The sequence below is a fragment of the Delphinapterus leucas genome, chromosome 12 (assembly GCF_059928025.1).
Source record: "Delphinapterus leucas isolate spDelLeu-1000000601 "Yukka" chromosome 12, BTC_Dleu_Yukka2, whole genome shotgun sequence".
NCBI classification, from domain to species: Eukaryota; Metazoa; Chordata; class Mammalia; order Artiodactyla; family Monodontidae; genus Delphinapterus; species Delphinapterus leucas.
In genome coordinates this window covers 71,355,106-71,368,638 of record NC_143140.1, presented here as the reverse complement: position 1 = coordinate 71,368,638, position 13,533 = coordinate 71,355,106, and the positions used below count along the sequence as shown (strand labels likewise).

The following is a 13,533-nucleotide window of genomic DNA, read 5'->3' as shown; positions in this document are numbered from 1 at the left end:
AGTACAGTAGAAAATAGTCACTTATGTGGGCTGGTGCTTTATGGGTACTTCGGTGAAACAATTTCATAGCTTTTTGATTCAGTATTTTTCAACCTTTGATAAAAAAAAGAAAACGAAAAATACTTTCGGCTGGTGGAGAGGGTGATTTACTTCATTATTCGCTCATACATTTTGTTTCTGCTTCTCTTTATATATGCTTTGGATAATCCTTTCCTTCTTTTCTTTCTATATTCACTTCCTCTCCCTGTTTTTTCATGGCCCATCAGGAATGTCTGCCGAGATAGCAGGGCTAAGAGCAGGGGCTCTGGTGCCAGGCTGCTTGGATTTAAATCCTATCTCTGCCAGTTACTTGCTGGGTGGCCTCAAGCTGGTTACTTCACCTCTCTGAGTCTACTTTTTCATTCAAAAAATGTGGCTGGTGATGTTACTAGAACCTACCTCATAGGGTTGTTTGAGGATTTAATGAATTTATACAGATGAAGCACTTGGTGCCTGGTACTACTATAAACATAATAGCTACAATTACAATTATTGTATTCAACTAAATACTACCTATCTTGAAACTTCCCTTTTTCTGTTTGGCCAACCTGTGGACTTCTTTCCTTGTAATTACTTCACCTGGTCTTTTTACTTTTATTTGCTATTGAGGGCTATACTCTAGAAACTCCTAATCATTATTTCTGAACTTGCCTATTAGTCTTTGAATCAAAATGAGTTTATCCTAGCAATATTGGTATATGTTATAGCAGTTTGAGGTAGCATTTCAGCCTCCAGGTGCCACAGACATACTCTTGTGTGTTTTTTCCTAACACCCTTGCCTAAATGCTTTGTATTAGGGAAGGAAGTCTCACTCTTCTGCACCCCGCGTCTTCTCTCTTACTGCCATCCAATTCTACAGCATGTGGCCTCTGCCTTCCAGACTGTAACAGCAATGGGGCAAGAGTAGCGATGCTTCTCCTCTGCTCTAGGTAGCTCCAGTAACCCCGATGACATACGGGTGCTCATCTTATCCCATAACACAGGAGTTTAATCACAAACAGAGGCAAGATTGCATCCACAGGATTTATGAAAGTTGCTTCTGGTTCATGCCCTCACATCTGCCTTCTTTAGTGGGCCAGGGCTCCTGTATCCCATTCTTTCAGGCTCTATTTTTCTCTCTCCTTTAGATAACAGCTAACTCATTTGAGAAAAAATAATATGTACTAGTATGTTCAGCAGATATTAATGGGCTAAGTTTTTACAGAACTCAGGTAATATTTATATTTTAACTGATCTTCTAGGAGATGAGCCTTAACCTAAAAAAGTGACTTTAAAGACAGCTCTTTGCAAGATAACAAGGTTGATGTTTCCAGGTAGGCTACATTTTGAGTGGCTTTCCAACCAATATGGGTAGGTTTTGGATGGCTTTGTGCAGAGTATAAGAATAGTTTGGCCTGAATAAAGATAGACATACACATAAGTATTCAATACGAATTATCTATCCATCTATCCATCCATCTATCTATCTATCTATCTATCTATCTATCTATCTATCTATCTATATTTCCAGAGCCTCAGAGTTAAGAACTTTTATCACTTTTATTACTGAACCAACCAGTACGGAGCCAGTAACTCAGTTGCCTCTTTGACGTTACTGGAAGGATCTGATCAGCTAGGTAAATCATATCTTCTGTAATTTTAATATTTTTAAAATCAATGATAGAGTCTCTAGGGTCTGCATTCATTTCTCTTTTGCCCGTAACATAGGAACACCACTAATCCTAGGGGAAAGGCAATAGCTTTCCCTACATCATCTGTGTTGTGAGTGTTACCAGATGTGAGACAGTTGATGTCATTGCAGTTGATGACATGTCCTGGATCACCGCTGGAGGTCAACTGAGACAGCTGTATCTAAGTTAGAGCTAGTTTTTTTAAAACAAGACAATTAGACAACCACTCTAGTTTTTTGTTTTTTGTTTTTTGTTTTTTTGCGGTACGCGGGCCTCTCACTGTTGTGGCCTCTCCCGTTGCAGAGCACAAGCTCCAGACGTGCAGGTTCAGCGGCCATGGCCCACGGGCCCAGCCACTCCCGGACCGGGGCATGAACCCGCGTCCCCTGCATCGGCAGGTGGACTCTCAACCACTGCGCCACCAGGGAAGCCCCCACTCTAGTTTTATAGATAGGGTAGTTGGAAGGATTCGTGGGTAGAGTAAGGGAAAGTAACATTTGAATACAGTAACATATAGCAAAAAAATTAGATCTTTTCTTCGTTCATTTGGACAAAGGTTGACCTTGCCCTTTCTTCTAATATTTTGTACTTATAAGGTGTCTGATTGGAAAGCTTTGTGCTACCTAACTAATGATTATCAAAAATAGACACTTCATGTTTTCTTTAAAAATTAGTCGTCCTGGGCTTCCCTGGTGGCGCAGGGGTTGAGAGTCCGCCTGCCGATGCAGGGGACTCGGGTTCGTGCCCCGGTTCGGGAGGATACCACATGCCGCGGAGCGGCTGGGCCCGTGAGCCATGGCCGATGAGCCTGCGCGTCCGGAGCCTGTGCTCCGCAATGGGAGAGGCCACAACAGGGGGAGGCCCGCGTACCGCGTAGGGAAGGATGGCTGAGTCAAACAAGTTAGATTTTTAAAGGATACGATTATCTGAAAGAAAGACATTTAATAGGAAAGATACAACCTGTCCACTAAACACTGCCCAAGTTGTTGGGACTTTGGTTTTTTTTTTTTTTTTTTTTTTTTTGGCGCTACGCGGGCCTCTCACTGTCGTGGCCCCTCCCGCTGCAGAGCGCAGGCTCCGGACGCACAGGCGCAGCGGCCATGGCTCACGGGCCCAGCCGCTCTGGGGCACGTGAGATCTTCCCGGACCGGGGCACGAACCCGTGTTCCCTGCATCGGCAGGCGGACTCTCAACCACTGCGCCACCAGGGAAGCCCGGGACTTTGGATTTTTAAAATCTAACCAGGGATGCTCCCGGAAGTAGAGTTAATTGTGCTTAATTATATGCATCTTTTACTTCAAAATCTTTAGTGGCCTCGAGAGACCAGTCAATATATAAAGCTTTAAAATCAAGGTATGATATTTTCTGTTTAAAGCATATTGATGGTATATAATGTGTTGCCTTCCGTTTAAATAAAAGGCCAAAATTTCTAACTCTTTCTTTACTCTCATCTTAAACGTACATAGAATTGTATTTGAATGACCTGTTATGAGGGTTCCTCTTTTAGAAGCAGATAAGATTATTTTGTTGGTATATAATGGTTGTTTGGCTGCTGAATCATGTGGGTACTCCTGGAACTTACCCCAAGGTGGATTCCCCAAGCAGAAAAGGCCTTGTTTAAAGGAATCCCCTCTGAATAATTTTTGCTGGTTTGTACTAAGAACATTACTTTAGACCTGACAATACATTAAACCTTAAGTAAAACTAACTTGTAGATGTCTATCATTTTTGATTACATGTGTTTTTTAAAAATTGGGCAGTCCTTGCAGTATTATATAATAAGTAAAAGAAAAAATATGTGTAATTATTTTAAAATCAGGTAAATCCCATCAAGATTTTTAGCAGCACCTGAGCCGACTATATTTGTTTGTAGTCCTATTTTTGTAATTTTTGCTGTTTAATGAAGATAGCATTCATCTGTGTCCTGTAATATTGTCACACTTTTTTTGTACTGTGAAAATTTTGGAGGATCTGTCTTGGGAATAGAATTTTGGTGGTCCCTGTGATAAATAATATCAGAGTTGTTTTATATGTATATTTTAGAGGTCTTTAGAAAAGCATTGGTTTTTTTTGTTTTGTTTTGTTTTTTTGGCGGTACGCGGGCCTCTCACTGTTGTGGCCTCTCCTGTTGCGGAGCACAGGCTCCAGACGCGCAGGCTCAGCGGCCATGGCTCACGGGCCCAGCCGCTCCGCGGCATGTGGGATCTTCCCAGACCGGGGCACGAACCCATGTCCCCTGCATCAGCAGGCGGACTCTCAACCACTGTGCCGCCAGGGAAGCCCAAAGCATTGTTATTTTAATTAAAAAATAGTATTGAGCTCTAGGTGGTAAAGAAATGGCTGTAGTCCCATTTTCAGAAGCCTAGAATGGTTTCACATGCAAAATTGTTACCTGAAAGAATCAAGACTTTGTTTATGGCCCTTAAAGACATTTAAAAATCTATCACTGACCTCATGTAAAAATTACTACAAATTTGAAAGAAAAAGATATTAACATAATAAGGTATGCTGAATGTTTGGAATTGAACTGGTGCAAACTGATACAGAGCTACAAGTCAACCCCCCACCTTCTAAAATACTAAACTGCAAAAACTTGCACCTTTTTTCTTTCCTTAAAGTGGGTTTTTCTTCTGTTCCTGCCCTTTTGCCCACTTCCCCTCTTTCTGAGGCAGAACGTCACATGTGCACGTGAGTGTGTGTGTGCAGTAAGTATACTTGGCAGAGGGTAGGAGGAGGAAATAGATCTTCTTTGCCAAAGATACAGGTACAAACATGATTCTCCATCATCACAGTGAAGGAAAGAGCTTTATGCTGGGAGCCTTCGTTGCAGGGTAACATCTCCTGTGCATTTGATACAAGACCACTGCTGCCATTTTAGCATTATGCTTTGCTCCTTGGATGAGCTGTGCTATCCAGTCAGGGACATGTGCCATATGATGGTTAATTTAAGTGGGGTAGGGAGGGAGATCTCAGGAATCCCATCATCACCAGTGTCCCTGTCCAGGTAAACAGGGATGCCAGTTGCTCCTTGTTGGATGATAACAACATAGAAAGAATTATGGTTTTGCTATTATTTTTCAAGATTTAATTTGTCCTAAAAGATTACTCTGCATGGATTGATTTTTTTTTCTATTTATACTTTGAGTAAGTTCTTGGCTTCATGATTTTTTTTTTTTAAGCTTCTCTTCTTTCCTAGGTAGCTTGAAACCTTTACCTACACTTCAGGATTTTTCTCATCCATTTTCCTCCCTCTCTGTAAATGCTGCCTCGTGCTGCTGCTGCTTCTTTTCTTTTTAAACATACTATTCTTTCTGTTTGGTTGTAAAGCTCCAAGAAATGAATAATCCTAATCTGAGGAAGTGTTCACTGGATCTGTTCCTGCTGCTTTTTCCCCACCAGAACACAGCAGATTGCTGCTGAATTTTGAATGTCATCCGCAGACAGATGATAATGGCTTAAGATGGATAGAAGAGCATTGTTATTCATGGATAATGAAATGTTTGAAACACAGATGGGCCTGTAAATCATTTTTCTTTTTCTTAGGATTTCCTTCTGACATAAAAAAATTAATGTAATTAACAATGTTTTATACCAATATCCCTCATAAATGGTATCTCTGTAGCCCTGTTGTTGAACTGCTACATTCATCTGTCTTTGGAAAAGACAGTCACTGCTTGATGGCTGTTCTGTGCAATGACCAGGTGGGTGAAAGGCTACCTTTACGAAAAGGAGGTTATGTGAAAAGTAAACCTTCCAAGAAGCACTCAGCTTTGATCTCAAAGGCAGTACCCGAGAATCCTATATGCAGCACTTAATCTATAGGAGGATTTGAAGTATATATTAAGAGAAGTACCCAAAATTCATAATAAGGATTTTCATTTTAGGGGCTATCAGTAACTGTCAATACTTAAACCTTCTCTTAGGTGCTTACAGGAAAAAAGAAACCAGACCAAATAGAAAAGGTTTTTTTTCTTTTAAGTACAACAGAACAGAGTCAGAAGAGGGTGAGAGATCAAGGTAATGAACTAAGATACTGATTTTCATTTTTAGGTGACAAGCCTCTTTCTGCTTTATCTCCAGCTTCGGGGGGCACTGGCCAAGATGATGTCGGTGGCCACTCAGTGGACGCCCCAGACCACTGCTCTACGCTTGGAAGGCTCGATGGCCATCGATCTGCTGGGCAGCGCTCAGAAACCAGGGATTCCAGCTGTCAGACCGAGGAAGTGAAAATCGTACCACCTTCGATGAGAAGAATCAGGGCGCAGAAGGGGCAAGGCATTGCTGCCCAGATGAGTCACTTCCCAGGCTCCTCTGGGAACATGTCTGTGCTGAGCGACTCTGTGGGTGTCGTGTTCCCTTCTCGTCTCAACAGTGACACTGGTTTCCACAGTCTCCCCCGGTCTGGAGCGAGGACAAACGTTCAGTCCCTGGAGCCACGGCTGGGTGCCCTGCGCCCTGCAGAAGACGCAGACGAAACTCTCGCCTACCAGAGGGGTCACCTACAAGTAGACAAAGACTTCGGACATCTAGGAGCTGCCCCAGGGACTGGAACACTTTTGAGGCCCAAATCCCAGGAGCTGGGGTACTTGGAGGGTGAAAACGTAACAAGCCCGGCATGCGTAGTCTCTCCTCACACGACCTACTCCACCAGTATCATCCCAAATGCCACACTCTCCTCCTCTTCAGAGGTTATTGTGATTCACACTGCTCAGAGCTTAGGGCAGCTGGACAGTAAAATTACCAGTTCATCTTCATACACAAAGATCAAATCCAGAGACCACTTCCTCTCCAGGCAGAAAGATGGTCATCATTCTCCCCGTGGTAACTGGACTGAGGGGCACCCCACCATTTTTTCACAGGCCTCAGATCCTCATTCGTCCAGTGCAACCACTGTGCTGTCCCTGTGTGATTCTGCGGTCTCTCTAAATACGCCCGCAAATCGGGAGAATGGGTCCCAGGCCATGGCCTATAATTGTAGAAACCACCTGAGCTTCCCGGCCCACCCCCGGGATCTGAACAGCAAGACTGAGTCCAGTCATTCAGGAGGCAGGGGACACGGCGGCAGCGCGGAGCCCTGGGAATACAGTGCCCCGGCTAGTGGGCGTGCGTCCCCACGGAAGCCACATTTGGCAACTCCTGTAGGTAACATGAGCCGTGGCAGTTTGGACCAGACGTCCGACAAAGATGATGCCAGGGCCGTGTATCCAGAGGACCACGATGGCTACTACACTTCTCTGCACACCAGCTCTGGACACGGACCTGGGAATGTGTGCAATAGCAGCGATGGCTTTGGGAACCCGAGGCACAGCGTGGTCAGTATTTTTGATGGAAGAGCGCGGAAGAACCAAGGGGACCGGTCGAATTGCCAAGACAAAAACCTTTCTCGAAACATCTCTCTGAAGAAAGCGAAGAAGCCTCCCCTGCCACCCTCTCGGACAGACTCTCTGCGCAGGATTCCCAAGAAGAGCGTCCAGTCGAACGGGCAGGTGCTGAACGAGAGCCTGATCGCCTCGCTCCAGCACTCGCTGCAGCTGAAACTCCCGGGCAAGGGCGGCAGCTCGCCCTCCCAGAGCCCGTGCAGTGACTTCGAAGAGCCCTGGCTGCCTCGCTCCCGCAGCCAGAGCACAGTGAGCGCGGGCAGCAGCCTGACCTCCGCCACCACCCCCAACGTCTACGCCCTGTCCGGGGTCACACCGGCACAGAGCGACACGAGCAGCGTCAAGTCCGAGTACACAGACCCGTGGGGTTACTACATTGACTACACGAGCGTGCAGGAGGACCCGGGGAACCCAGGCGGGGCGGGTCCAGCCGGCAGCGCCGCGTCGCCCGGAAACGGGCCAGGCCGCCATCTCCCGGACGGGTCCAGGGCCGCGGTAGCCCCGGTGCCCGATGGCGCGGTCAAACCAAAGATCACATCGCCGGAGAAGTCACACAGGGTCACTTCTCCATCCAGTGGGTATTCCAGCCAGTCGAACACACCCACGACTCTCACCCCTGTGCCTGTGTTTTTAAAGTCAGTGTCACCAGCCAATGGGAGGGGGAAGCCCAAGCCCAAGGTGCCAGAAAGGAAGTCCTCTCTGGTATCTTCAGTATCCATCTCCTCCTCGTCCACGTCTCTTTCCTCCAGCACTTCTACGGAAGGAAGCGGAACCATGAAGAGGCTAGATTCGGTGCTGGCCGCTCCCCTTGCTGCGCCTCCTCTGCCCTCTCTCCCATCTCCCTGTCCCAGGGACAAGTCTCCTTTCCTCCCTCCTCCCCCTCCACCGGCAGATTTCCCCGAGGGCTCGCCTCTGCCGGACTCTCCCCTCTTCCCCACTCCACCGCCAGAAGTTCTCACGCCCTTCTGTCCCCCCACCAGCGCCTTCTTTCCTCCGACACCTACAGCACTCAGCCCCCGTCTTCTGCACTCATCTGCCTCCCTGCCACCTCCACCACCTGCCTTCCCCCCCTCGGTGCCGCCGCCTGCCCCACCGCTTGACCCCAAATTGATGAAAGATGCCAGGCCTTCTTTCAAAAAAGCTGGCCAGCCAGAGCCCTCCCGGGAGGCCTGCAGGCAGCCTTCCACCAAGGAGGAGGGCGGTAGACCCCCCATGCCCCTGATCACCACGGAGGCGTTGCAGATGGTGCACTTGAGGCCGGTGAGGAAGAACTCAGGAACCGAGGTAGCACAGTTACGTGAACATGCAGCTCAGGAAAAACGAACTCCGGTTGTTCCCCAGTATCATGTAAAGCCATCTGCTCTCCTGAAATCCCGAAATAGCATAAATGAAATGGAGAGTGAAAGCCAGCCTGCCTCCGCGACAAGCTCGCTCCCGACTCCTGCCAAGAGCTCGACTCAGGGTCACCAGGACAGTGTAAACGAGCGTGGCCTCCCGAGCCGCAGCCCGGGCCGTGCCGGGGAGGCAGAGGCCGAACCCGGGACCGCCCCGCCCCATGACCCCCCCAGCCCGTCGCCCAGCAGGAAGCCCCCCCCTGTTTCCAAGAAGCCCAAACTGTTCCTGGTGGTGCCACCTCCGCAAAGAGATTTCACGGCGGAGCCCGCAGAGAACGTGAGCAAAGCGTCGCCCAGCCCCATGAGAGGAGAGGCACGAGAGGGGTGTGCAGCCGGGGCTGGTTCCGATGAGACCGACTCTGGCAGCTCGGTTCTTGCGGGAGGAGCTTCAGGACCTGAGTCCCCGGGCAGAGTGGAAGCCAATGTCCCCATGGTGCAGCCCGATGCTTCGCCAGCCCGCTCGCGGGAGGAGCCGGGCGCCGAGCGCTGTGCGGACGCCGGGGACAACGTGGAGAGCCGTTTGTCTCTGCAGGACCCAGGGCGTGAGTCTGGTTTTCTCTTGTTCCCCTTTGACCATATGCAGCTGAGGCGAACAGGGCTGGTGCACGTTCACGTTCAAGCCAGCAGTATGTGGACTCCCTGCGCTGCCTCGTACTTAGGTTACCAACTTGGCATTTCTATGAAAAAAAAAAATTTTTTTTTAACCTAGATCTAAGGGTAGAGCTTACAGAAGCGCAGAAAATAGAGGGGGTGGAGTGGTCGGCAGCAGGCTGGGTATTAAATAGCAGTGAGTAATCCCCTGGAGAGCTGCAAAGAAATGTTCTAACAAAATTTAAGGGAGATTCAGTCAGTTTATCTAGACTTTAACAGAAAAGCCTGAGCTGTGACTGTCATGCTTGTGTCATTTTCCCCATCTTTGTAAAATATCAAACTACAGGCCCTACTGCCTCTCCCTGTGATTCTCCCGTTGTCGGAATGGTAGGGAAGCATATTTGGGAGCTTGGCTAAAGACTGAAATTCAAGTCATTTGTGCATCTTGTGCCTGCCTGCTTGTTTCTCCACAGCTGGGGTACCGGAGGCTGACACAGCCGGTTCTTCCTCAGAGGCCTGTGACTTCTGTAAGGAAGATGGGAGTGATGAGGTGATGACCCCCAGTAGACACCGGACCACGGAAGACCTTTTTGCAGCTATTCACAGGTATCCAAAATTCCTTCCTCTTTTTTTGCACCTACTTTATGAGTCCCCCTTTCCAAATCGTTTCTCGATGTATTTTTCTTTCTTGAGGTTTCTGCTGTCACCCAGTTAGGCTTCATTAACCTGATTATTGATTTCTTGGTTTGTTTCTGTATTTTTATTTGCCTTGACTCCAATTTCTGTTTTACTTAGTTCCACTGATTTTTATGATCATATGGGGGACAGAGGCTCAACGTGATGATGCCATTTGGTTGGCCCTTCTCTTACTAGCAAGAAATGCAGTGTCGCTGTATTTGATTGGATATTTACAGGAGTTGGGTTAGAGTAGCCAGTGGTCCAGTCTAGGATGAGGGATGCTGTGTTCTAATGGACTTAAAATGCACAGAGTAGCCGTACGGGACTTCTTCTTTCCTAACAGTGTTTGGTTTTATTGCTGTTATTATTTAAATTTTACAGAAAAACTAGGATTTTATAGTGTAATATCTTTGGCTACTTAAATGTTTCAGTAAAAGTGCATCTTTTTCAAGCAGGAGCAAAAGGAATTAAACTTGTTTGTTACTATATACTGCTAGTGCCATCTACTGGCATAAGAAATTATTGGGTTTAAAAAAATGTAGAGTAAAATTTTCAGAATAACTGCTTGAACTGTTGTACTCTTTACATGTGATCACCTTGGAGAATGAATATGACTTAGCACTAAAGTTTTATTTACTATCTCATTTTTCTGGCCATAAACAGTTGAGTACTCCCACAACGGTTTCATTGTAAAAATGGATATGATTGTGTTCGTGCAAGGACTTTAAACTATATGCTGTATAAACCCTTTACTTCCTTCTAAAATTCCTTACCATAGTATTTTCAGATAACTCTTATGAATGCCCCTGTGCTGCCAAGGTCCCTGAATCAAGGTCCCTTTTTTTTCCTCCTGAAACTAAACATCCTGTAAAATCATTTGATTCTCTGTGTAAGTAACCTGTGTCAGCAGTGCTTTCCCAATTCTTGGAATCTAACTGAAAAGACTGTTATTGCATGAGATGGAAAGCAGAGGCTGTGCAGTCCCTACCTGCGATTCCTCGTGCAACATGTAAACATCTAACTTAGGGGGGAAAAAACCAAGCTGATGAATTAAGGTGTTTGTCAAGAATTATGTTCTTTAACTCTTGACTCCACTACTGGTATAATGTCCCAATAGACTCTAAAGACTGCCTTTTTAACATTGTCTGACTGCTCTCTGTGCTCTCATTAGAAATAAAAAGGTAGCTAGTGATCACATTATTCCTCCAAATAGGGAAATAAAAATTCCACATCCTTTGAAAGCAACTTCGGTGACATGTCTAGAGGTTTACGCTGATGTTTCTAACTCGAGTCATGCTGGACACCTAACGAGCTCTCAATGACTGTGTAACTGTCAGGAAATTCTTCCAAGGATCAACTTCTCCCGTTCTGTATGGGATGCATTGGGTTGCTAAATATGCAGGCATATATATTTAAAACAGCATCCACAGAGCAGATGTGTTGCCTGGTTGCTCTGTGCACTGAATACTTGGTCTCAGAGAGAACCCCAACTGTTGTGGGGCCACATTACTACACACTTTTCCTAACAAGATACCAAGGATCTCCTCTGTATTTTATTGTGGCAACCTTCTTAAGGCACTAAAAGACTGTGGTTTCTCCTACCAACGAGTTACATCTGCTGCAGATGCAGAAATTGGCCAGTCTGTATTGTTCCGACAGAAGGAAAGACTGAGTAGGGTATGGATTACAGAGTGAGAGTAAGGATGCAGGCTAATTTTTAGTAGATGGATGGAAGGATAGATAGATAGATAGATAGATGCAGGCTAATTTTTAGTAGATGGATGGATGGATAGATAGGCAGATAGATAGATAGATAGATGCAGGCTAATTTTTAGTAGATGGATGGATGGATAGATAGGCAGATAGATAGATAGATGCAGGCTAATTTTTAGTAGATGGATGGATAGATAGATAGATGCAGGCTAATTTTTAGTAGATGGAGTTATAGATATAGATAATATATTAGCAGACATAATAGGAAGCCATCTAAAGTCTGTGATTTTTAGGGCTTTATTTTATATCCTTAAGTACCTAAGCTAATAATCTAAATTAAAGAATATCTAAATTGAAACACAGCTTTCAAATTTTATAATGCAAATTAATTCACTTCAGATTTAAAGCCAGATGGAAAATGTAGAACACCAGTTGAGGTGTGAAGTTTTTATCTTTATTGAAGTAATTAATTTTTTTAAATTTTTTTGAAGTAATTAGTTTTTAAGCCAGTGTTAATTGTTCAAGCATTTTTTATAGCCATTTTCCTTAGAAATACACACACACACATATTTATAGTCTGTGTGTATATATATACATACATATATGCAGAGAATTCATATATTTAGTTTTAATTCTCATTTTAGTGGGCAGTTACTCTTGAAAAACAACAATACTTTTATAAATTCCCGACAGTTAAAGGTTGTAGCTTTAATCAAGCATAGCTATGGCTTGTTATGTGGATCTCAGCACACCCTCTCCATTTAAAAGCCAAACAGAAAAGCCACATTTAAAAGCCACAAACCAATACCTACAAGAATCAGATGAGCAGAGATGTCTTTGGGAAGCAAACAGTATAAATTGTGAGGTCATGTGCTCTACTGGAAAGGTACTCCATCAGGTCTTACTTCTTGTATTAAGCTGTATGACTTCACTCTCTAGACCTCGAACACCTTCTCTGGTCAGACCAAACCGCCTAAATGTTTTCCATTTCTGAAATTCTGAGGTGTTATTGTTTCTGTGGCTTTTGTCAGTGGGTCAGCAACTTAACTCCAGAGCAACGCTCTTGTTGACAGTGGAATAGAACTGTTGAACCAAAGTATCATAGGCCAGTCTCTGCTGTCCTAAAGGGGCTGGTGCTATGTCAGCCCTGGCCACCCCCTTCAGCCTCTTAATTGGGTTTTTACCACTTCCTGTCTTCCATTTTAGTGGCTTCTTTTTGGCCAGAGCACAGAGAGGACCCTGGGAGCACCAAGCCCAGGGCAGCCATCACGGGCCCATCCTCCCCTGTGCCTCGATGTGCAGGACAGGTAAAAACAGCACTGAAGCCTGAGCTGATAGCAGGAAGGAAGAATTATATTTCCCTAAATGACACTGAAAGGCTTGCTAGGCACCTACTCTATGCCTGACACTTTATGGCTATGACTGCATTTATCTTTATTGATAAGCTCTGAACTGTCTGCTGTTATTCCTCTTTTCCAGACAGGAACCAGGATCAGAAAGTGTAACATGCCCCAGTTTACAGAGCAAGGAAGCTTTAGCAGTGGGTGTACCCAGGTCTGTGTGACTCCAGAGGTCCTTTATCTCATTGAATCCTCACAAACCTGTGAGGTTGTTATCATCATCCACATTTTACAAGTCTGGAAAACTTGTAAATAGATGAGTAACTGGTCCAGGGTCACACAGCTAGAAGTTGCTCAGATTCAACTCTTAATCTCTGTGTTCAGACAGCATCCTCTCAACCTTTGCCTGTTGCATGTTCTAGAATTTTATAGCAGAAAAAGAGGTATAACCACATCTTTAGTAAATATATCAAGTTTCCTTATAGCCAGTCCACCTGCACTTAGCTGAGAGATTCCTCCCACACTGAGTTGTTGGTATGAAGAGACCTGCAAGGGGCCACTTGGCACATCTGCTTTATTTTCTCCAATGCATTCTCAGCAGAAGACACATTGAGCCAGGAGATTCTTAGAGACTGGGTATAAGAAATTCCCCTAGGACAATTTTACTTTTCCTGAAGGCCCCTCCTCTTTCACATGCTACCCACATCCCTCACGTTTGCTTGCTCGGCTA

At 45.4% G+C, this 13,533-nt stretch overlaps 1 protein-coding gene across 20 annotated transcripts in view; it reads left to right on the top strand.

Moving 5' to 3' along the window:
- NHSL1 (NHS like 1) overlaps positions 1-13,533 on the top strand; it is a 336,607-nt gene that overhangs the window by 219,411 nt on the left and 103,663 nt on the right. For 18 of the 20 annotated variants that reach the window (XR_016395227.1, XR_016395228.1, XR_016395230.1 and 15 more), the window contains 2 exons: positions 5,790-9,023; positions 9,546-9,678. Coding sequence is in view for 11 of the 20 variants with exons in the window: in XM_089922049.1 (XP_089778175.1) it covers positions 5,790-9,023; positions 9,546-9,678 (3,367 nt within the window). In the remaining 9 variants the exon portion in view is untranslated. Of the gene's footprint in view, positions 1-5,759; positions 9,024-9,545; positions 9,679-12,669; positions 12,771-13,533 lie in introns of all 20 variants that reach the window. The other 2 variants (XM_089922047.1, XM_089922043.1) reach the window with 2 other exon arrangements.